Source organism: Catharus ustulatus, chromosome 18 (genome assembly GCF_009819885.2).
Source record: "Catharus ustulatus isolate bCatUst1 chromosome 18, bCatUst1.pri.v2, whole genome shotgun sequence".
Classification (NCBI taxonomy): domain Eukaryota; kingdom Metazoa; phylum Chordata; class Aves; order Passeriformes; family Turdidae; genus Catharus; species Catharus ustulatus.
The window spans coordinates 7,751,930-7,772,128 of NC_046238.1; the positions used below are offsets into that span (position 1 = coordinate 7,751,930).

Genomic DNA, 20,199 nt, shown 5'->3' on the forward strand with positions numbered 1-20,199 from the left:
AATGGTTAGAATAATATTTTTAGAAACAATTCAGAGAAGTCATGGTAAAGCATGAGATCCAGAACACACAAAAACACTTATGCGGAAGGTGAATCGCAAGCGAAATCCCTGGCGCTTTGTCCCGGGTTCCCGTGGGTAGGGAAGGAGAAAAATACCCGGGAAAAGGAATTTTATGACCCGGGAGACTGCCGGACCCACCGCCCTCAGCGCGGCGGACTTCCCGGTGCTCCCCGCGGCCGACCCCCGCCCCGCAGCCCCACAGCACCGGAGCGGGGCCAGCACCGCCCCGCAGCCCCGGAGCGGGGCCAGCACCGCCCCACAGCACCGGAGCGGGGCCAGCACGGCCCCACAGCACCGGAGCGGGGCCAGCACCGCCCCACAGCACCGGAGCGGGGCCAGCACGGCCCCACAGCACCGGAGCGGGGCCAGCACCGCCCCACAGCACCGGAGCGGGGCCAGCACCGCCCCACAGCACCGGAGCGCCTCAGCCGCCGCCGGCAGAGCCGGGGACGCCCCGCACCAGCTCTGCGCCGTGAGGCGGCGGGAACCGCGGCAGCCCATTGAGGGGAGAGCCCCAGGGGAGGCCACCCCGCCGCCGGTCACGGCCCGCTGCCCGCACCTGCGTGACGATCAGGTCGTAGAACTCCCGGCGGCAGTCGGAGACGAACATGGCGGGAACGGGAGCGCGGCGGGAACGCGCGGCAGCCGCAGGCCGCGCCCGCTCAAACTGGGCGCCAAAGCCGCGCTGTGCCCCATTGGTCCGCGCCTCACGGAGCGCCGGCCAATAGGAACGCGCCCACCCCACCCCTGCGGCGCGAGCCGCCCAATCCCTTCCGGAGCTTCGCCAATGAGATGAGGAGAAGGCGGTGACGAAGCGCGGCGCTGGCCAATCCCGACAGGGCCTCGGCCGGAAGCAGCATACAGAGTCTTGTCCCCGCGTGTGCCATCTTTACTACGGGCAAATTGTTTGTTTTTCCATTTGAAGAGCCCGGTTTAGGGGCAGCAGAGCCGCATCAACACCCTGTGACCGGAGAGAAGCCGAGCGGGAAGAAGAAACTCCTGGCGATGGCCGCCTCGGGGGGCGCGAGGGGCTGAGTTCCGCCCTCAGCCGCAATGGCCGCCCGGGCGGCCGGCGCCGTGCACGCTGGGAGGGGCGGGGCCGAGGGTGGGCCCGGCACAGCCCGTGAGGCGAACGAGCGGCCCTGGCCCGGCCCGGCCCGGCCCGGCGGCCCCGAGGGAGCGCCCGCCGCCGCCGCCGCCGCCGCCATGGTGAGCCCGGGGGGCGGTCGGGGAGGGGCCGCATCGCGGCGGCGACATTTCAGGAGCCCTCAGTGGGTGCTGTAATACTTCATGTGCTGTGGATACTGATGATTGCGTTCTTCTCTGTCTGTTGTTTTTTCCTCTCTAGTTCTCTTTTAATATGTTTGACCACCCTATCCCCCGGGTGTTCCAGAACCGTTTTTCAACCCAGTACCGCTGCTTCTCAGTATCCATGCTTGCCGGACCTAATGACAGGTCAGATGTGGAGAAAGGCGGGAAGAGTATGTGCATGTTTTATTTTGACTAATAAACTGTTGGAAGAGTGTTTCTGAATAGTGTCAAGTAATGGAGCTTTTGGCCAAGACAGGCGGAACGTTGAAAACACGGTGACGGAGTGCTGAGCACCCTGGGTGGGGCTTTGAGGAAGGAGGAGGGGTCATCTTCCATTGCATTATTCGGTAATTAAAAATGTTTACTAAGTGAGTCGGGCTTTATGGACGTTGGAAGGACGTCTTCTTCTATAAAGTTTCTTGTTACAATCTTGTATCTAGTGTGAGCTATGGAAGTTTATGATTAAGGAGTTTCTTCCCCTCACCGTGTTGTAACTTCATTTAATTTGTATAAAGAAAGTAATAGATTGGCCAACTTCATTTTCAGGCTGTCAGACTAATTCTATGTTGTTTTGAGTTGGTATGGATTGAAGAGCACCTGTGAGCCCAAACAAATAAAATAAGCTTTGGGAAAATTTTTCTTTAGTAGTAATATTGTAAAACCTTGTCTCTTCTTTTATTGTTCCCTGAGTATAATTCTGAAATCTCCCCAGAGCAGGGATATTTGTCATGACTAATTCATGACTGATCTTTCTGTCTAAAAATGAATTTGCAGATTTTAGAATCTGCCCTTTTAAAAAAGATATTTTAGAGAAAGGAAGGATAAAATTGTGTTATGTACTCTCTATAGATGTACTTTTCCTAATTTTGCATTCTTATTCATTTCTGCAGTAATTATGCCACCTTCAGCTTTGGATCAACTCAGTAAGTGAATACTTTATTCTGGAATAACAACATTAGAAACAGCAGCAAATGTGTAGGCAAATACCACGTTATTTTAGTCATCTGTTTACGTCTTAAATAGACACTGTGAGAGTAATTAGTTTCAAAAATGTATTTTGAAGGTATTTATGTTAGAATTAATGGTTTGTCTGCCTTCAAGTACAGACACCTGAAGTGTTGGGCTCCCTGAGCATTTAAAGTTCTGAGTGCAGTGCCAGCACTGGTATTTGTGTATCTGCTCTCTCTGTAGTTTTGAGCGGTTGGAATTACGGTGTGAGGAGAATCCTCTCCTGTGGTCTGGCCCATTCTGTTGGTGATGTTTGATCTCTAAAAGCTTCATGAATATGCTAGGGGCTTTTAAGAAAAAAAAAAATGTTTCTCCTTTCTCACCAGGCCGCCTTAATATTACTTACCCCATGCTGTTCAAGCTGACCAACAAAAACTCAGACCGAATGACGCACTGCGGAGTGCTGGAGTTTGTGGCTGATGAGGGCATCTGTTACCTTCCACACTGGGTGAGTTGCCTCATGCTGGACTGTCAGAACCTGAAAAGTAGGACTAGCGAGTTGCCAAGTTTAATATTCAGGAGGTGGAACATTTCCTGACAGTGCCTGTCCTTGCTGGTCGTGTTCCTACAACAGCCTTCAGTTCTGGCTCAGGCTTCCCTCTGCAGAGGTTTAACTAAGCAGAGCAGAATGCTTTTAACTGCACCTGACTGTTCTTCTTGAAATTGAATATACACAAGAACTGATACACACAGGAGAGAGATTTGAAAACATCAGGCACATTGATAGGGCTTTGTGTGTTTGTTTCCATTCTTGCAGATGATGCAGAATTTGCTGCTGGAAGAAGGAGGCCTGGTGCAAGTGGAGAGTGTGAATCTGCAAGTTGCTACTTATTCAAAATTTCAACCACAGAGTCCAGATTTTCTTGACATCACCAATCCCAAAGCTGTGTATCCTTCCTATATAATTATGGGATAAGGAGAAAAAAAATTATTCCAAATTGGAATGATCAAACAGAAACAGCTTTTCAGGTGTGGCTCATATACTTCCAGTAGTGCGTGGTCACTGCTGCTCCTTCTGAAAACAAAAGGGATGGAGGAATGATGTACAGAGATGTGATCAACTGTTGATACAAAGTGGGGCTGAAAAAGGGGGAGTGTTATCTTAAAACTCAATGAGTTTCTTGAGTGTCCCTTTGAAGAACTTGTATATCCTAATATTTATTAAAATCCTAACTGCAGTACTGATGACTTTTAAACCATGTTTGAGAAACTAAGAATTAGAGATCTGCTGTATAGTAACTTTAAGGCTTTGATATTTCACTGAAAACAGTTATTTCATCTTAACATACTCCAAAGACTGGAAAATGCATTGAGAAACTTTGCCTGTCTAACTACTGGGGATGTTATTGCCATCAACTACAATGAAAAGGTACAGTTTAGGGTTGAGGGTTATAGACTAAATTCAGTTATTGGATATTGGTACTAAAACAATCAACCCAGAGCTGTGCAGTGTTTTGGACAAGTAATCCCACGTGGCAGATTTCACAGTTGGTTTTCTATTGAAGGGAAAATGGAGTCAGATAAATCTTTTTCTGAGCTGCTGTTTAAACTTTTTTGGACTCCCAAGAAAATAAATGTTTGTGTTATTGAAGGTTTTGCAAGTCAATGGAAAGAATTTATCCTAAATTCAGAATTTGTTTTCAAAAATGCAGGTTAAAGTACATCAAGAGTGCATCAGGGTACCATAATGGGTTCTCTGGCTAAAGTTAAAAACTTTTAAGTTCTATAGAGACCTTGCAATATGTAGTCTTCAACCTAAAGAGTACTTACTTCAGTTTCCTTCAGGCTGTCTGGAGGGAAAGGTTTAGATATGCTTTCCTTACACAATCTTAAAATATCTGTGACTGTTTCAGATCTACGAGCTTCGGGTAATGGAGACCAAACCAGATAAGGCTGTGTCCATCATAGAGTGTGATATGAATGTAAGTTAAAGCTGATGGGGAAATTCTGCCCTGACTGTGTCCTCCCAAGAGGAGAGGGCACTTGTGCAGTGACAGCTCTGCACACCCAGCCCAGCTGATGCTGCAAGAAAGGGGCAATCCATGGGGTAGGGAAGATAACTCATTTGGGAGTACTCAGGTGCCTTTGTAACCCCATCTGTGATCCTGATTAGCACTTTATGTATCATCAGGTGACTACAGTGGCTAGAATTTAATGTTTAGCTTCAGTATGTTTTATCTGAAATTTATTAGCCTTGTCTTGGCTCATATTCCAGTGATACTGTGGAGCTGTTTTACTGCTCTGTTTCCATTACATGTTAAGATTAATTTCTAGGAGGCTTGGTCTTTTTGTAATTTTGAGTTAAAATGTTTAACAAGGAAACCTTAATTATTTTTAGATCAAATGTAGTGGTAACAGTTCATGGAGTTTTAAGGAATGGTTGTATAAAGCTTACAATTTAAAGAAAAATATTAATCATGGGTTTTTTATGCTTTTTGTGTAAATAGGTGGATTTTGATGCTCCTTTGGGATACAAAGAACCAGAAAGAAGTGCACAACATGAAGAGAACACAGTAGGTTAAGCTTTTGTTCTTCCAGAATGCATTCCCTAGAAGTTAGCATTGATTGTGGTGGAAGCAGGGAGTGCCAACATAATTTTTTTTTATTTAAACAACTTTTTAGGGGTAAATTTTACTGACCAGAAGCTTTTGCATGTATTACTTATGAGACTGTTGTTTACCTACTGTTGTTTTGGGAAAGGGATTGTTCTGAAGTTATGTTTGGTCAGAAATACCTGGATCTGTTTTCATGTCATGTACATGTCAGAACAGGAACAAAATTAATTGTTTTTCCCCTTGCAGGATGTGGAAGCAGACCACAGTGGGTATGTGAGTGACATAGGATTTCGTGTAAGTCCCCTATTTCTGCTGGTTTCTGAATGCTGTAAAATGGGGAGGGAAAGTTGTTCTGAACAACTGCAAAATATTGGTACCTGTTTTTAGAGATGCTTGCTATTTAACTGGCAAGTGCCTGTGAATGTTTGGTGTGATCACAGCCAGGAACAGCATGACTTGCTCTCTGCAAAGGGCAGATGGAAGGCTGAAACAGATCCCTACTCCCATGATTCATCAACTTATGTTTACCAAAAAGAAGCATGCTGAATTAAATACCTAAGTAAAAATTGGTGTAAGGTTTTACAGAATATAATGTTCTTGTGCAGTTTCCTTTCAAATGCCAGGAGTTAAATTAAAACTTGTTATGTATCTGCAGGCATTCTCTGGATCTGGAAACAGATTGGATGGCAAGAAGAAAGGTGTGGAGCCCAGTCCCTCACCAATTAAACCAGGAGACATCCGGAGGTATGTCTGTATCACTCAGTTATCAGCAAGTGGAGGATCAGTGTTTAAACAGAGTTTTAGTTTTTTTCCCCTGCTCCTGCAGGATAAGCAAACTAATTTCCTCATGAGTTTGCCTTTAGAAAATACATAGTTTTATTCACAGGCTAGTGGAGACATGCCTGTGGCCAAGCTTCCACAACAATTCCAGTATTTGGTTATTTACTTCTGCAATCTGTGCCTGCCTTCAAAAAATAATTCAGTGCTTTAACTCTAGAATTATTTAGAAATGAAAATGTGCAGTCAGGGTTGGTATTACACTGACAGACACAGAATAGGTTCCTCTGTGGTGAATTCAATGGTAGGTATAAAACTTATTTCATAATATTTTTATGCTTCTTTTCCAGAGGAATTCCCAACTATGACTTCAAGATCGGTAGAATCACATTCATTAGGAATTCACGTCCACTGGTCAAGAAAGTGGAAGAGGTAAATAAAATTGAATCCTCCCCAGTTTTGCACAGAATTAGAACATAAAAACTAAGATCCAAATTTGTGGCCCCTCTCTCTTTCCCCTTAAATTTTTTACAGCATGTTTCCTTTAAAAAGTGGTAGTAGTTTAGAATGGTTTGAGTTAAATGAAGCAACCTCTGATATCCTTGTTACTGATGGAAAAAGATTGGCCTGGTGTCAGTTTATTACGCCAGTTGGCTGGAAGGTCACCAAAATTGTGCTATTTTATTTTCAGGAAGAAAGTGGTTTTTTATCTAGATTAAGAATGTGAAATGTCTGCAGTCAGTGGCTGCTCTGATGGAGTATTCTTGCTGATAATAGTTCAGCTTTTGTCACACACAAACAGTGAGCAGAGAGGTAAAACCTTTTTCCCTCTTTCTTTTTTCTAGGATGAATCTGGAAGCCGGTTTATTGCCTTTTCAGGGGAAGGCCAGTCCCTGCGCAAGAAAGGAAGAAAGCCCTAAGTTGTGGTACCTTCAGCTAGTTAGGGGGAAAATAAAATAACAGTTGCAGCATCTTGGATCTTAGTAATTGCAGTTGAGAGATCGTTTTGCAAACCAGCAACAACACTTAATAGGTGTTTTGGTTTCGGTTTCATGCTTAGAGCTGGAGCTGTCAGATTGTCTTAAGTCCTGGGAATTTGGAAGAAGCTTTTTGTATGTGTTGTAAAGAGGGGAACATAAATCTGTGATAAACCTGAGAAGCAAAACTAACAAGCTCTAACTCACTAGGGGTCTGGTTCTTAGACTACATCCTCCCCTCATCTCCTGAGTGATGGTGATCTCATGTTGCTCTGTGCTTGGTATTTTCCTCCCTTTATATATATTTTGCCACAATTTCAGATCAGCTTCTTGGTGTGGTGCAAATGAAGGGTGACTTTGGTGTTTAGGATTTTAGTGCAGGGAGTCTCTTTGAGCTTAGCTTCAGGTGTTGGGTTATTAATCATTCTAAGCAAACCCCCCCGTAATTGCTTTTTATATTTATAATTAATAACACGCCTTTTAATAGTTCAGATACTATAGCATAGCAATCTCTTGGCTCGTGTAGGGAAGGGAGAGATCCAGCTGTACTGCCCGGTGCCACTTCGGAACGGTGCGAGTGTATCCTGTGCGCCCTGGGGTGTGCCGGCGAGCGTGCCCGGGTGCCCTGCGCCCTCCTGAGAGCCCAAGTAAAAGTTCTGGTTCCCAGCTGCGTCCTGTGTGGTGATTTTGGCCAGAGCGAGGGCGGGGCTGCGGCGCCCCCAGCGCCTCCTGCCGGCTGCGGGCTGCGCTGGTCACGTGCCGGCGGCGCGCAGCCATTGGCTGCCGGGCCCGGGGCCGCTTTGTGCCGCCCCTCGCCATTGGCTGCGGCCGCGGGTGCCGCTGTAAGCGCGGCGGCCATTGGCGGCGGCGCAGCATGGCGGGCGCGGGCGGCTCCTGGCGGGTGAGCGGCGCGGGGCCGGGGGGCAGCGGGAGCGGGACCGGGAGGGCGGCGGAACCCGGCTCAATCCGGCCATGTCCGTCCGCAGCCGCCGCGGTCGTGCGAGGACTACTGGGGAGAGTGGAAGCATTGCCGCGGGCTGCTCCACGCCTTCCACCACTACTACGCGCACGGGGAGCTGCCGGAGTGCGGCCGCTGGCGGGAGGACTACGAGGCCTGCCGCGCCTGGGAGAGGGACCGCGCCCCCGCCGCGCAGGTACCGGCACCGGCCCCGCTCCGCGCCCCTGCCCCGCCTGCCCGCGGCTCTGCAGGCCGGGGCTGCTGGGATGGAAACCCCGGGCTTTGTTCTAAAATCCAGTGAAGGATCCAGGGAATATTTTCAGTTTTCAGCTGTAAAAGCTCTTGATTTCGGTTACTCTGATATTTCCTTCCTAATAGGAGAAGCCGCCACGTTAGAGGGAAAAGGCATTCCTGGGGTGTCTAGAAATGCCCCTGGCTACATCCCGCGGACACTGGAGGACAACGAGCCCTGCTGCAGCTTTAACTCCTCCCTCCCTCCAACCAGCTAAACAGCTTCTGGTGGAGAGGGTTCCACAGCAATGAGAGTTTCCTTCGTGTAACTTAGGAGCCAGATGCAAAATATAAATATGACTTAGTTAAAAATTTGTATTCTGGCTTACTTAGATAACATTTAGCACTTCTGCTTAAGCGTGATAAATTTCTATTTATTCTTTTATCTTAGATATTCACAGCAGGAAATCAGCTCTGTATGACAGGAACATGCAACGCTATTATGGTAATGTTATTTTTCCTGTATTTCAGGAAGCCTTGTGCAAGAGTGAAAGAGCTCGAGTTATGGAAAAACAGAAATATGCTCCAGTGTGGAAGCTCAGGAAGAGCCCACCACCTGACTGGTATCTACCACTTGACCATGACAAATCAAATTAACAAGACTATTTTCTGTGTTTGGTCAGTTACATAATACACAATTCGAAATTATGATGGCTTTTTTTTTTTTCCTTCCACATCATCTTGAAGTTAACAACTGTAGCTCTGCTCTGCAATACCTTAGCACTCATTCAAAAATACTGACATTTTATTTAAACACTGAGTATTTTAAAGGATAATTTGAGGCACTTAATTTGTGGTCTTTTACTGCTGTCTTACACTTCAGGATTTCATCTCAGCTGGCATCTTCCAAATTAATGCATACGTGCTCTAGCTCTGAGGGCCTCTTGCCTTACCAGCTGGCACTGAGCTCTTCTGGAACAAGGTACCTACTCCAGGCCTGCCAGATGGGGTAAAATAAACAGGCTAGGACTTTTCCTTGCCAGCTCAGGGCAATCCCAAACACTGGCATTTAAAAGACATTTCCCAGAATCAGGATTGTGGTGGTGAAGAGCTTCTCGCCTGGGGACTGCACACCCTGAAAGTGCCCCTTTGTGGAACTGCTCTAACTGCTCTCCAGTGGTGGTGTGTGTTCTGGCAGTATTCAAAACTACTAAAAAATAAAGGTTTACACAAATGTAGAGAGAGATCTGGTTTGTATTAGGGCAAACCCACAGAAACTTAGTTACAACAGTTACATGGCAATATAATAAAAAAAAAATTGGTGCTATGTAAGGTCGTGTAGCTTTGCAAGGTGTGTTATTACCTGGACAATCATTAAAACACAAAGATACTTCATTTATTTTTTTTTTACAGTCACATCCTGCAGTGTTGTAACCTGCAGGTAAAACAGTTTATTCTTACTCCAATCTTTCTCCCTTCAGTCTGAGCACCGCCTGGCAGCTGAAGCAGGAGCTCCTCCATCACTGTGTGTACACCTTGGTGATGTCAACGCACTTCCCTTCGGGGGGATCATAGCCAGGAAGGGGAGGGGTGTAAGTGGGTCCGTCCCTCTCGAAGGGGAACAGCCCCTCGTCCCTCCGGACTGCTGCCTGGTACAGCTCCTCGGATTCCAGGCGCAGTTCCTTCAGCGCCTCCTGCTGCGATTCTACAAGCGCCTTAATCGCTTTCTTTTCTGCCTCATCTTGTTTCTGCTTAAACAAGCACCACTTCTTCAAAAGTAAAACTCTTCTTTCAGACTCTTCAGGAGAAAGAGGGGGAAGACTTCGCACCCTGATGAAGAGAAGGGTAACACTGTAGTATGGAAATAGCCTGACTCCAAAGACAAACTGAGAAAAATAAAATGCCTAAACCAAAAATCCCACCACCAGGCAAAAAACTCCCACCAAACCCAGAGAATACATTGAATTCACTAATAATTTAGCCAGTCTGTGAGGTAGGTCTTCAGTCAATCTAATAAGAAATGCACTGTTTTTCATTATTTTTAGCAAGAACAAATAATATTTCCTTTCCACGTTTCTGTCCTGATGGAAGTGGGGAAGGTTTTGTACCAAGGCTGGCACCATGTTGCAAGTTGTGCAGAGAAAGAAATTAAGAAATTCTTTGTGAGTACAGGTGCATGGTGAAAGGCAGACTTACTGACCTGTTGCTCTCTGAGTACTTAAGTGGTGTTATAAAATCCTCAATTGGAATCAGTTCTGGGGCAGCTTTTTCCAACTTTTTAAGCCTTTTCTTCATACGCTCTCTCTGTGCTTGCTCTTTCTTCACATCCACTTTCTTCTTCTTCTTTGGTTGTGCTCTACAGGGGAAATAGTAAATGAAAGAAGATATTTTGTCATTTAATTCAACACCAGCAACTTTCTTTTCTATTGCTTAATTTATTTGGTCCCTGACACAAGTTCCAGCCATTAGCTTTATTCAAGTAATTTCCAGGAGCCAGTGACATGTCTGCTGAGATTTTCTGCAGAGAGAACTGTAACTGCCTGGGAAAAGCAATTCAGTGCTGACCATGAGAATGACCTAAGGAAGTACCACAAAAATTGTATTAGAATTGTTTTAACTGGCTCAGAGTGCAGCAGAGCAGGTTTATCATACAAGTGGCTTGTGTTGGAAAGGACCTTAAACCTCATGTGGTTCTAGCCCCTTGCCAGGGGCAGAGAAACCTTTCACTAGACCAGGCTCCTCCAAGCCCCATCCAGCCTGGCCTTGAACAAATCTTCCTGTCATTTCACTTTAAAGACTGCAAGTGGTTTTATACATGCTTCTAAAATTTCTGCTTTTGGAGCCAAGTTCAGGCTGTAGATGTTACTTCTCTATGGAGATCCAAGATATCATTGCACACTCCACAAACACAAATTGATCCTTATTCCTGCCTGGCAGACTGAACAAACAACATTTATGGTGTGAGACAGTCCCTCTCCAACAGTACGTGAGAGCTACCTGGGTATTTTAAATCAAGCTGGATCAAGACAAAACCAGACACTGAAATGTGACACAGAAATACATGTGGGCTGCCTCTGTCTTCACAGCAAAGCATTTCTGGTTCAGCCAGGCTTTCACTGGTGTTGCCCAGCAGGGAATTCTGGAGCAGAGCATAAATCCCAACATTTCCAGCTGTGTTCTTTGGTTGTGCTACCCAAAAGCACAAAGTGATAACTGTATCACCTCTAAATCCACACAAGAAGCCAACAGTTCCTAACTGCTTTGGCATATAGAGAATTAAACATGTGTAATTAAAGGTTAAAATGTGTGTTCCCCTAGTGGATAAGAACAGTTCTGTGTAACTCTAAGAAAGCTGCACTTACCTTACAGGGAGGGATGTTCTGAACTCCAACAATGAGCTCTGCCAGTGACTCCCTCGGAGCGGGACACTCTGGGGCAGCCAGGAGCTGCAGGACGAAAAGTAACATAAAGCATGAGGACAAATTGACTCTGGTGTCACTGATTCTGCACAAGAGCTGTTTGTTATTCATCTATTACAGTGATGAGTTTTGAACCATTGAGCCACTTCATTCATGGCAGGATACAGCATTTGCCCAGAGATGGCCTCAAACTCTTCAGCTAAGTAACTGATCCCAAATATGGACTGGTCGGTGTAAGCCACAGGATAAGGAAGGGCGAAACAGATACAGTTTTTGGATAAGTTATAGGAGTTTATTTTTAAGCTCTGACAATGACCCCTTGGAGAAGCCCGTACGGAAAAGGTCAGACCACCGCCGTTCAGATTAGGAGAGCGATGCCGACTGTCGTATCTCGCCGGGTGTCACGGGAGGACGAAATGGCCCAGGTGCCAAGGCACCGACTTCTCCAGGTGCGGAGACCTAGCCCGCGGGAGCCCGGCCGGGGCCCAGCCCGAGGAACGGGCGGGAGTGGGCTGCGCAGGCACTACGGCTAAACGGCGCTTCCCGGGCTCTCTCCCGCGGTCCTGGGGCAGGGCGGCCGCAGGCCCAGTCCCGGAGCGCTGCCCCAGCCCTACCTGAGCCGGGCTCCGCGGAGCCCCCGCGCCGCCACCGCCGCCGCCGCCCACATGGCCCCGCGTGCGCCGCGCCGCGCCCCGGCCGGCCGCGCTCCGACCCCGCGTCCCCCGTTCCGGGGCACAAACGTTCCGGCGGGCACCCTGCGCGGAGCTCCCGCCCCTCCGCACTGCTCCGCTCTGCCCGGCAGGGGGCGCCCCCCGCGCTGTAGGGAGGCGGTGCCGGGCGGGGGAACGGCGGGGTCGGGGGCGCTGTTTCCCGCCGGGCCGGTTAGGCGGTTGCCAGGCGCCGAGTTCCGGCGGTGCCGGATCGCCGGCGGCGCCGGGCGGGGGATGCGGCGGGGCGGCGGCGGCACCGGGACATGGAGCGGCGCTGAGGCGGCTCGGGCCGGCCGGGGGCGCGGGCACTGCGGCGCCGGGCGCGGGCCCATGGTGGCCGGCGGCCGCTAAGCGCCGCGGCCGCGGAGGCAGCCCGGGCGGAGCCGCCCTGGGGTCCCGAGGGCGGAGGCCGGCGGGGGCCCCGGGCGGGGAACAATGAAGCTGCTGAAGCCGACCTGGGTCAACCACAATGGTGAGGGCCGGCCGGGCAGCAGGTGCCGCGGGCCGGCGGGGCAGCAGGTGCCGCGGGCCGGCCGGGCAGGTGCGGCGGGGGAACGGGCGTGCGGCACACGCGGGGGGCGCGGGGCGGGCGGAGCCTTGGGCCGCTGCCGGGCGCTCCCCGGGCGGCCGCGGGTGCCGGAGCCCCGCCGCTCCGGGAACGGCGGGTGCGGGCGGGGGCAGCGGCAGCAACAAGTCCGCACCCCCGCTGTCCCGGCCGAAGGGAGCGGGAGCGGAGCCCGGTCTCTGGGGCTGGACGGGTTCCCCAGGGCGGCGTGGGGAGCGCTCGTCCCGGAGCAGGGGCTGGAGGGGCCGTGCCGCGCAGCCCCTGGGACACCCGGCCCGCCTGGCACGGGGTGTTCGCTGCGGACAGGGGGGCACAGTCGCGCCCGGGCTCCACACGGAGAGCTGCGGGCTCCGAGGGAACGCTGAGCTGCTTCTGCCGGCCGGGCACGGCCGTGGGGCCGCTTCGTGCTGGTGGAAGGGCGGAGGGATAGTTTGATTCGAGTACAGCCCGTGCAGAAGAGAGGACTTTTTGTGTAGAGGTCGAGATGCCTCTCAGGTTGAGTGTCCAGCCGGTGTGAGTCGGTATCCAGTGCACCGCACTGACCACCCGGGTCTCACATTGCTGAGACCAGTGCAGTATTAAACGTCCTCTAACGCACTGAGCTGTGCTATCGTTCTCCGTGGAGGGAAAAGTTTCTTCGAACAGTTCTTTCAAAACAGCTCTCTGAATTTACATAGTATCCTGTCCACCAGTCCTCTGGTGATGTTGAAGAGATGTGTGAGCTGAAACAGCCTAGAGTGAAGTGTTGATATTGACAGAAGGCTCTGTACTTTTCCTTGTGTGGTAAATACAGGACAGCGTCAGTGTTCATGTCATAGTTACACTGCTTAGGGTGAATTTCCAGATTAATACCTGTACTCTTCATGGTGAAGCAGTGAGAAATCTAATATGAAGAACTCACTTCTGTTTATGCAAGTTTTGCCCCTAGATTCATGGGTACAGGTTTATTTCAACTACAAATTTTATACTCTGTCAATGTATAAATGTCATTAACTGGGCCTCATGTAGCTGACTGGTATCTAGACTAAAACTAAGACCAGGTTATTCAAGCTGGAAAAGCATGCTTTGACTTAAAAACCCCAGATACAACTTTACAGCTGCCTTTCTGTTTGTGTTGTGTTGTGTTCATGCTGCAGATTTTGATAACAGCTTAAGCCTTCAGTTACCATTGATGTACATGTTGGCCTGCTCTCCAGGGACTCTGTAGGTAGCAGATGGACTCAACCTTGTAACCAAAGGTTGTAGTGAAGTGAGAAAAATGTGGAAGTGCTTTATTTGACATGTTTTTTACATTTCTGCTTGGTTACTCTAAACAAATGTAGCATTTACATCTTAATCTGTGGCTGCCTGTGGTTTGACTGTCCTGTGCCTCTGCTTGTCTCCAGTGGGAGCACAGGAGCAGCTGAATAAAAACTTTCAGCCTAAGCCCTTGGAGATCACAGAGATTAGATCTGATCACAGAGATTAGATCTGTGATCTGATCTTTCCTTACATTCTTTAATGGGTGCACCTTTTGGTTTGGGTATGTATTTGAAATCTGTAGCAGTTTAGAACACATCCGGCCGTCTGCAGCAATTTTGAACACAACCTTCAGGCAAGCAGGGCTTCATTTATAGAGCCCTGTGATACTTTGCCTGGTGGATAATGCACTACACAGGACCTTGATAGTCCTGAATTTTAGTCCCATTTCTGCCACTGACCTTTTGGGGTGAGCTGGCCAAGGCACTTAGTCATAATTTTGCCACCTGCAAAACAGACTTTCACCACCAGCTCCATTTGTGAGGTGCTGTCAGGGCTGCAGAGGTGTGCAGGACTTGTGACAGTCACACATTCCTGTCCTTGGGGCAGGGAGTGCAGGGTAAGAACCGGTGAGTTTAGTCAGCCTCTTCTAACGTACCTGGGTTCCGGATCCTCCAGGCATCGCCGCCTGTGAGGAGTCTCCATCACTCCTAATGGGCCTCCCTCTTGGCTCTGGAAACTCTCCAGGAGCAGGGTGAAGAGAATTTTCACTGTGTGTGCTGGAGACTCTGTGATACTTCTTATTCCTTTGATTTCTGCACAGGCACGTGGGCTGGCTCACTGTTCTGGTTTGTGAGTGAGTCCTGAAAGCACTGGCACTTCCACACACCAAATCCAGCTGCTGTCATTCCAGCCTTTTCCTCTTCCCACTCGGTTTTGGGGGTTTTGTTTTACTGAGTGGACTAGAATGATGCTTCCAGACATACATTCTCCAGGAGCTAATAGACACTAGAAGTGAGTGTTGTAGCCAGGAAATGCAGCACACCTGGGAATTGTGTCCTGCACAGCCGAGATTCCATGTGATTACGGTAAAAGCACTTTAGCACATTTTGGCTCTACAGGTTTTTACCTTGGAGTTCTTAATGTCACTTTTTCTGAGTGCTTATTGGAATTATTTCTTGCTCAGATGCATTTTCTAGAAGCTTTCCATGCACTTAATGTGGGTTTATTAGATTTTGCATGAAATTCTCATTATTGCTCTGTTCTTCTCTTCCATGTGTCTTTGCCTTAGAGCAAGGAAGAATATTCAAAAGTGCAGTCTAATGGTGGGGGTGGGAACAGATTCCTGTAGGAATACAAGTGGTGTGATTGGCTTCTCCTTCCCAGTGTTGCATTCAGTACCTCTGTACAGATGCATCATGCATCCAGCAGCTGCCTGTACACACTCAGCACTCAGGGTTTTGAGAGCCCAGGTGCTTAAAGACAAACCAGGCAGGCAAACACTGATCCCTGTGGGAAAGGAAGTCCCTTGCTGCTCCAAGAAACCCTTACAAGTCCCAAGGTGCTGCTCGTGTATGACAGCTTGTGGAAACTGGAGCCTGCTGTTGTTTAAATATAGACATGGAGTTTATCTCTCCAAGCCGTAATGGTGGAATGTAAATATTTGAATTGATTGTGAGTCACGTTGAATGTTATATATTAGGTGGATTGGAAGCAAATTGAGTAGAAATTAATTCATTTTGAGGTACATATTCACCTAAAACTATTCTTATATTTCATTGATTATTGTATAAAGTTAAACAACAAACAAAAATGATGCAATAATTAAAATTGCTTTTATTCTTCACTGTTTTGTTTTTTTTTTTAAAGACGGGACCTTCTCCTTGGGTTTCAGTTATCTTACTTAGATCTTTTTGTTCCAAGCTTGTTTCATTATCAGTATTTCTTTAAGTACATAATGTATATTTGGGCTCTTTAAACAAATAAGCCCACAGGACATCTGGTATATCATAAGGTGTTCTGTTTTTAATGAACCTGGTTTGCCTCCTCCTGCAATATGATTCTGGAACTTCAATAATTTAAGCTTATCTTTTTTTAGAAATTATTGCAAGAGGTCAGAAAGTCTTAAAACACACTGTGTTAGATTTTAGTGTTGCTGCTTAAATATCACATTTTGTTTTGGTGTATCATTACTGTTGGGAAACTCAACACATCTCCAATTAGGAGCATGGGAAAGCTTCAGTCACTTTGAAGCAGGGACCTTGTGCCTTGTGGCTTGTTTCAACGGGAACTAACAACATAATCTAATAAAGACATGAACCCAGGGAAGAAGGTGATTGCTATCAAATAGTGACTCCTTCTTCATTATTTTGAGAAACTGGAGGAAGCAGAGAAAAACCTGGTATCTGTGCTCAATTTGTAAACCACAAGTAGTATGGAACAAGTCTTACAACTTTAACCTGTTACAGTTATCCAGCACTGTAGAAGGATTCTCGTGTTAGTGGTACCTTGGGAATGACTTTGTCATACTGAATTTTTGTCCTGCAATCATTTCATCTGTTCTAATCTTTTTTAAGTTAGTAATTGGACATTGGGTACTGGGCAGATCATTGTGTATCATTAGTTACCTGTGGAATAAGATCCCTTCCTGGATCACAGTTGAGCCATGTAGGAAACTTTGTTGTCCAGGGTTTCATTTATTTCTGCTGCCTTTCCTGGGTGTAAAGTCCATCTTTAAACTTCACTGTGACCTGACAATTTTCACTGAGGTCTGAGTTTTTTGGATTATAACCATTTATGAAAATCTGCTCAGTGCTTATTTGATTGAACCCCAAATTTATGCTAGGAAAAACCTAAAAATAAAATGTTATTCTACTATGTAAATATATGGACAGTTTTTGTTTGAACACGTGGTCTTCCATGCTAGTTCCCATTCATGTAATAAAATAGAGGAGAGCTGTAAGTGGCTTGGAGTGACCAGAATGATCAGAAGTGTGAGAAGTTCCTTTGTACAAGGAACAAATGAGGAGAGTAGGACTCCTTGGGCAAGGAGTGGGGTCATGGGGCTGGGGCCATGATGAACACAGTTGTGAGTGGCAGAAAAGGGATCAGTGTTGAGTGATTTTCCTTCACTGCCCTTCTGTACAAGAATCAATTGTGTTAAAGTAACAAATAGCTGGTGCAGATCCATGGAGTAGGAGGTTCCTCACAGAGTCCATGGCTGAGCAGTGGATCTCTGTGCAGGGAGTGTTGATGGTAATTATGGATCTGAGAAATGGCTGCTTGAATTTATATAAGAAAGTCCATTGAGGGCTCCTGATTCAAGAAGTCAGAACTATTTCTTTGGAGTTGGAAGATTATCTTAGGAAGAAGCATTGTGTGCTTAGCATTGTACAGATCCCTAGGGACTTATCTGGTGCTGGTTTCTGAACACAGAGTACTGGCCTTGGTGGACATTTTCCCTGGTGTGGCTAATTTTAAGCTTTTAAGGAGAATTTGTAGCTAAGTTACCTCTGACTCTCTAAGCAAGTAATTTGCTGAGTTTCTTCAACCTCATTTGTGGATCTGTGAAAAATCTTTGCCCGGGAGAAGGGAGAGAACTGATATTGCTGCTCCTGTAGAGCTGTGCTCTTAAAGCAGAAATTGGAGAGGCTGTGGTAGTTTTAAACATGTAGTGAAGGAAAGGAAAATTATATAATGTAAGTAATTTTTGCAAAGCAATGAGTGCAGTGTCAATTTTTTGGAATGTGTAGCAGATCTGCTTTGTCTGAATAGTAATGGTAGAGGTGGCCAGGTTGCTGTTCTTTCTGTTTTGCTGGGGAAGTTTTCTCTTGGTGCAAATGATACAGGGGGAAAGCGAGCCAGGTTATTAGAATTCAAAGGTCTTTGATAAATGGCTTCCTACTCTCCCCTTTACACCTAATGGCAAATACCAGAGTATATGAGCTCTTCTTGCTCAAGACTTGATGCAAATTGAAAAGGTCACCTCCTCCACCTCTAAGGTCTCCAGAATGGCCTTTTCAGTAAGTTTCAGTGGGCTCAACTGTTTCAAATGATGCACTGGTTTAATTTAAGGGAAATTCCACATTTTGGAAACCATAAAATAACTGTTTGTTATATTACCTACCTTTGGGAGGTAAAATAACTATTTCTTGCTTGTGATTCTCTAACTATTCATCTTAGCCCTGAATGTTGCATTTGAGTTAATAGAATGAAAGCAAGAGTCAGGCACAACAAGCTGAAGAAAAACCACAGCTCATGTGTGTCTCAGCTCATGTGTGCTATGTGGTCTGAAGGACTTGGAAGGAATGTAAGTTGAGTGCCATCTTTCTGTGCTTAAGGTCTTTGCTTGGCTGCCTATAAAAATTTTAAGGGAAATCACATGGCGGAGTTGCAATATAAATCCAAATAAAACAAACTTTAAAACAAGTCAACATAAAGGAAGCGAAAGTCAAAAGGAAGCTGAATGTGTATCCCTCAAAAAGTAAGAAATAGTGGGTATTTGGATGAGGATTTTATTAGGAGTTTAGTGTCGAGGATTTCAGTTGCTACAGTTGGATATGAAACTTGCTGTTGGATAAAATCTCCAGGTTTTATCATTTATGTCTTAACATATCATGAAGATACATTGCGAGACTGACACACGTGGGAAATTTATCAAGTAATCTTGATGTGTGAATACTGGTACTTTTGGCTGTTTGATAAATGGCCTTATTTTATAGTGGCATATATATTATCTTGCTTACCAGAGGCATTCCAGTGTGAAAGGGTTGGAAATGCAGCCAGAAATTCTTTGGATGTGGAAATCGCATGCGTGTTCTTTCAAATAATCCTTAATGGTGGCTCTTGGAGCATCATTGAAAGGCAGGAAGCTTGCTATTCCCCTCTTCTTTTCCTCTGCAAAGGTTAAAACAACCGTGATCATATAGAGTGGATATGAGCCAGTGGCTGGAGCAGAACAGGTTGGGAGTGAGGGCTTTCTGGTTTCCAAAGCTGTTCCCCAGCCATGTTATTTGTTACAGAGTTTACATTCTAGTAAAATTATTAGCTTTCTTCTGAAAGATGTGGTATATGGAGAATTGAAGGATTTAAGAGTAATACTATTATGATTCATCCTCCTCTTTCTATGTGGAAGCTATAAAATCAAAACTAGTCTTTGGGTAAAATTACATTAACAGAATTGAAATTTGAGACAGGTAATTGTATGACCAGCAGATACAGCCTGAAACTGGGAAGGATTTAAAAAAACAAAAACAGAAACCAAAAGAAGACTTGCTTCAGGTCATCAACTAATGAGCTGTAGAAACCTGGAAGAAGTTCCATACTTAAATATGGTTTTGCCTTGTTGACACTTGCTTTCTGATATTACTTTGCTTTGAGCTATTTGGCTTATCCTGCTGGATTAAGTGTCCCTGGTTATTGCTGGTTTTTGTGGCGTGATAACTTCCATACAGGCTTTTTTAATAGGCTGCCATTTCTGCCAGCAGGCTGCTCTTAGCTCTTGTAGCCAGCTGTGATTCTTACAATTTGAATTTTTTAGGACGAGAAAGTCACTTGCCAGGCAGAAGAGTTATGGTGGTTCTGGCATTACCACATTCTCTTGAATGTAAAACAATTCAGTATGTTGCTGCTTGTTCTCTAATTCCAGGAAAGCCAATATTTTCAGTGGACATTCACCCAGATGGGACCAAGTTTGCGACAGGAGGACAGGGTAAGTCTGTGTACTGGTAGAAGGCAGAATTTTGGGTGATAATAATAATAATCTTGTGATTTCCCAACACTTGAATTGGTTTGGCCCTTTTAAAAAGACATCACTTTTATCTCTAAGAGACAGATAATTATATAAGCCATTAAAATGTATTGGAAGTGCTGCTGCTCCGGCAGAAGGCAGGGTTACATGTTCTGATGTCCTCATCCTCTTGGATGTCATTGAGATAGTAGCTGCTATCAGTGATTGAGTCGTGGCCATATGAGCCAAATTTCCTTTTAATTTGAAGAGGAACTGGATGTGCAGTTGAGCTTTTTCCGTTGCTAAATAGTAGAGCTATTGGGACAGAAAAATCCAATTATATAAATAGAATAGCTTAAGAAATATATGAAAAAATATTATTTGGTTTACAATAGGGAATAATTTATGTTGGCTACAATAATTTCAATTTTGTATTTGAATACGTATCTTTTCTCTTTTAAAATACAATTTTATTCCAAGTAGTTGTTCCATAGTTGGTATCAGTTATGTACAGTATGACTTCTGTACAAGGCTATATGAATTTATTTTAATAACTTCAAGAAAAATAAAGCACTTCTGAATTGGTCTAATTAAAAGCGACGTTTGTATTCAGACGTTTCCAAAGTCCCACTGCAGTAATGCCTACATTTTCTCATCTGTT

At 46.2% G+C, this 20,199-nt stretch overlaps 5 protein-coding genes across 9 annotated transcripts in view; 3 read left to right on the forward strand and 2 right to left on the reverse strand.

The window, feature by feature from the left end:
- CDC45 (cell division cycle 45) overlaps positions 1-738 on the reverse strand; it is a 37,367-nt gene extending 36,629 nt beyond the window's left edge. For both annotated transcript variants that reach the window (XM_033075563.1, XM_033075562.1), the window contains exon 1: positions 620-738. In XM_033075563.1, coding sequence (XP_032931454.1) covers positions 620-670 — 51 coding nt within the window. In that variant the 5' untranslated portion in view covers positions 671-738. The remainder of the gene's footprint in view (positions 1-619) is intronic.
- Positions 739-1,231: 493 nt separating this feature from the next.
- On the forward strand, positions 1,232-7,354 carry UFD1 (ubiquitin recognition factor in ER associated degradation 1). 3 transcript variants are annotated; one of them, XM_033076148.2, is made up of 12 exons: positions 1,232-1,269; positions 1,409-1,541; positions 2,262-2,294; positions 2,706-2,827; positions 3,137-3,267; positions 3,676-3,748; positions 4,233-4,301; positions 4,827-4,892; positions 5,181-5,228; positions 5,590-5,678; positions 6,062-6,143; positions 6,557-7,354. In XM_033076148.2, exons 1-12 carry the CDS (start codon positions 1,267-1,269, stop codon positions 6,629-6,631), a joined length of 924 nt encoding a protein of 307 aa, XP_032932039.1. In that variant the 5' UTR covers positions 1,232-1,266; the 3' UTR covers positions 6,632-7,354. The 3 variants fall into 3 exon arrangements, with proteins under 3 accessions (XP_032932039.1, XP_032932040.1, XP_032932041.1); XM_033076150.2 differs by lacking the exon at positions 1,232-1,269 and adding an exon at positions 1,628-1,718 and having other exon boundaries at positions 1,445-1,515; XM_033076149.2 differs by lacking the exon at positions 1,232-1,269 and having other exon boundaries at positions 1,429-1,515.
- Positions 7,355-7,546: 192 nt separating this feature from the next.
- C18H22orf39 (chromosome 18 C22orf39 homolog) lies at positions 7,547-8,585 on the forward strand. The gene is made up of 3 exons (XM_033076187.1): positions 7,547-7,589; positions 7,675-7,842; positions 8,409-8,585. The coding sequence occupies exons 1-3, from the start codon at positions 7,563-7,565 to the stop codon at positions 8,532-8,534; spliced, it is 321 nt and encodes a 106-aa protein (XP_032932078.1). The 5' UTR covers positions 7,547-7,562; the 3' UTR covers positions 8,535-8,585.
- Positions 8,586-9,113: 528 nt separating this feature from the next.
- Positions 9,114-12,008, reverse strand: MRPL40 (mitochondrial ribosomal protein L40). Its single transcript, XM_033076185.2, has 4 exons — positions 11,911-12,008; positions 11,240-11,323; positions 10,078-10,233; positions 9,114-9,707 (listed from the first exon to the last, which is right to left on the reverse strand). Exons 1-4 carry the CDS (start codon positions 11,961-11,963, stop codon positions 9,398-9,400), a joined length of 603 nt encoding a protein of 200 aa, XP_032932076.1. The 5' UTR covers positions 11,964-12,008; the 3' UTR covers positions 9,114-9,397.
- A 339-nt stretch (positions 12,009-12,347) lies between these two features.
- Positions 12,348-20,199, forward strand: part of LOC117004709 (protein HIRA) — a 32,073-nt gene continuing 24,221 nt past the window's right edge. Inside the window, exons 1-2 of one of the 2 annotated variants that reach the window (XM_033075745.1) lie at positions 12,348-12,478; positions 19,458-19,520. In XM_033075745.1, coding sequence (XP_032931636.1) covers positions 12,442-12,478; positions 19,458-19,520 — 100 coding nt within the window. In that variant the 5' untranslated portion in view covers positions 12,348-12,441. Of the gene's footprint in view, positions 12,548-19,457; positions 19,521-20,199 lie in introns of both variants that reach the window. The other variant, XM_033075744.1, reaches the window with a different exon arrangement.

What these genes read in the sequence shown, in the direction of transcription:
- MRPL40 (XM_033076185.2), bottom strand. Translation starts at nt 11,963, where the DNA reads ATGTGGGCGGCGGCGGCGGTGGCGGCGCGGGGGCTCCGCGGAGCCCGG. An exon ending in AGAACATCCCTCCCTGTAAG is followed by an intron (nt 10,234 to 11,239) that starts GTAAGTGCAGCT and finishes TTTCCCCTGTAG; the next exon opens with AGCACAACCAAAGAAGAAGA. An exon ending in AAGTACTCAGAGAGCAACAG is followed by an intron (nt 9,708 to 10,077) that starts GTCAGTAAGTCT and finishes TCTCTTCATCAG; the next exon opens with GGTGCGAAGTCTTCCCCCTC.
- UFD1 (XM_033076148.2), top strand. An exon ending in TGTGGAGAAAGGCGGGAAGA is followed by an intron (nt 1,542 to 2,261) that starts GTATGTGCATGT and finishes TCATTTCTGCAG; the next exon opens with TAATTATGCCACCTTCAGCT. An exon ending in CCATCAACTACAATGAAAAG is followed by an intron (nt 3,749 to 4,232) that starts GTACAGTTTAGG and finishes TGACTGTTTCAG; the next exon opens with ATCTACGAGCTTCGGGTAAT.
- C18H22orf39 (XM_033076187.1), top strand. Translation starts at nt 7,563, where the DNA reads ATGGCGGGCGCGGGCGGCTCCTGGCGG. An exon ending in GCGCGGGCGGCTCCTGGCGG is followed by an intron (nt 7,590 to 7,674) that starts GTGAGCGGCGCG and finishes GTCCGTCCGCAG; the next exon opens with CCGCCGCGGTCGTGCGAGGA. An exon ending in ACCGCGCCCCCGCCGCGCAG is followed by an intron (nt 7,843 to 8,408) that starts GTACCGGCACCG and finishes CCTGTATTTCAG; the next exon opens with GAAGCCTTGTGCAAGAGTGA.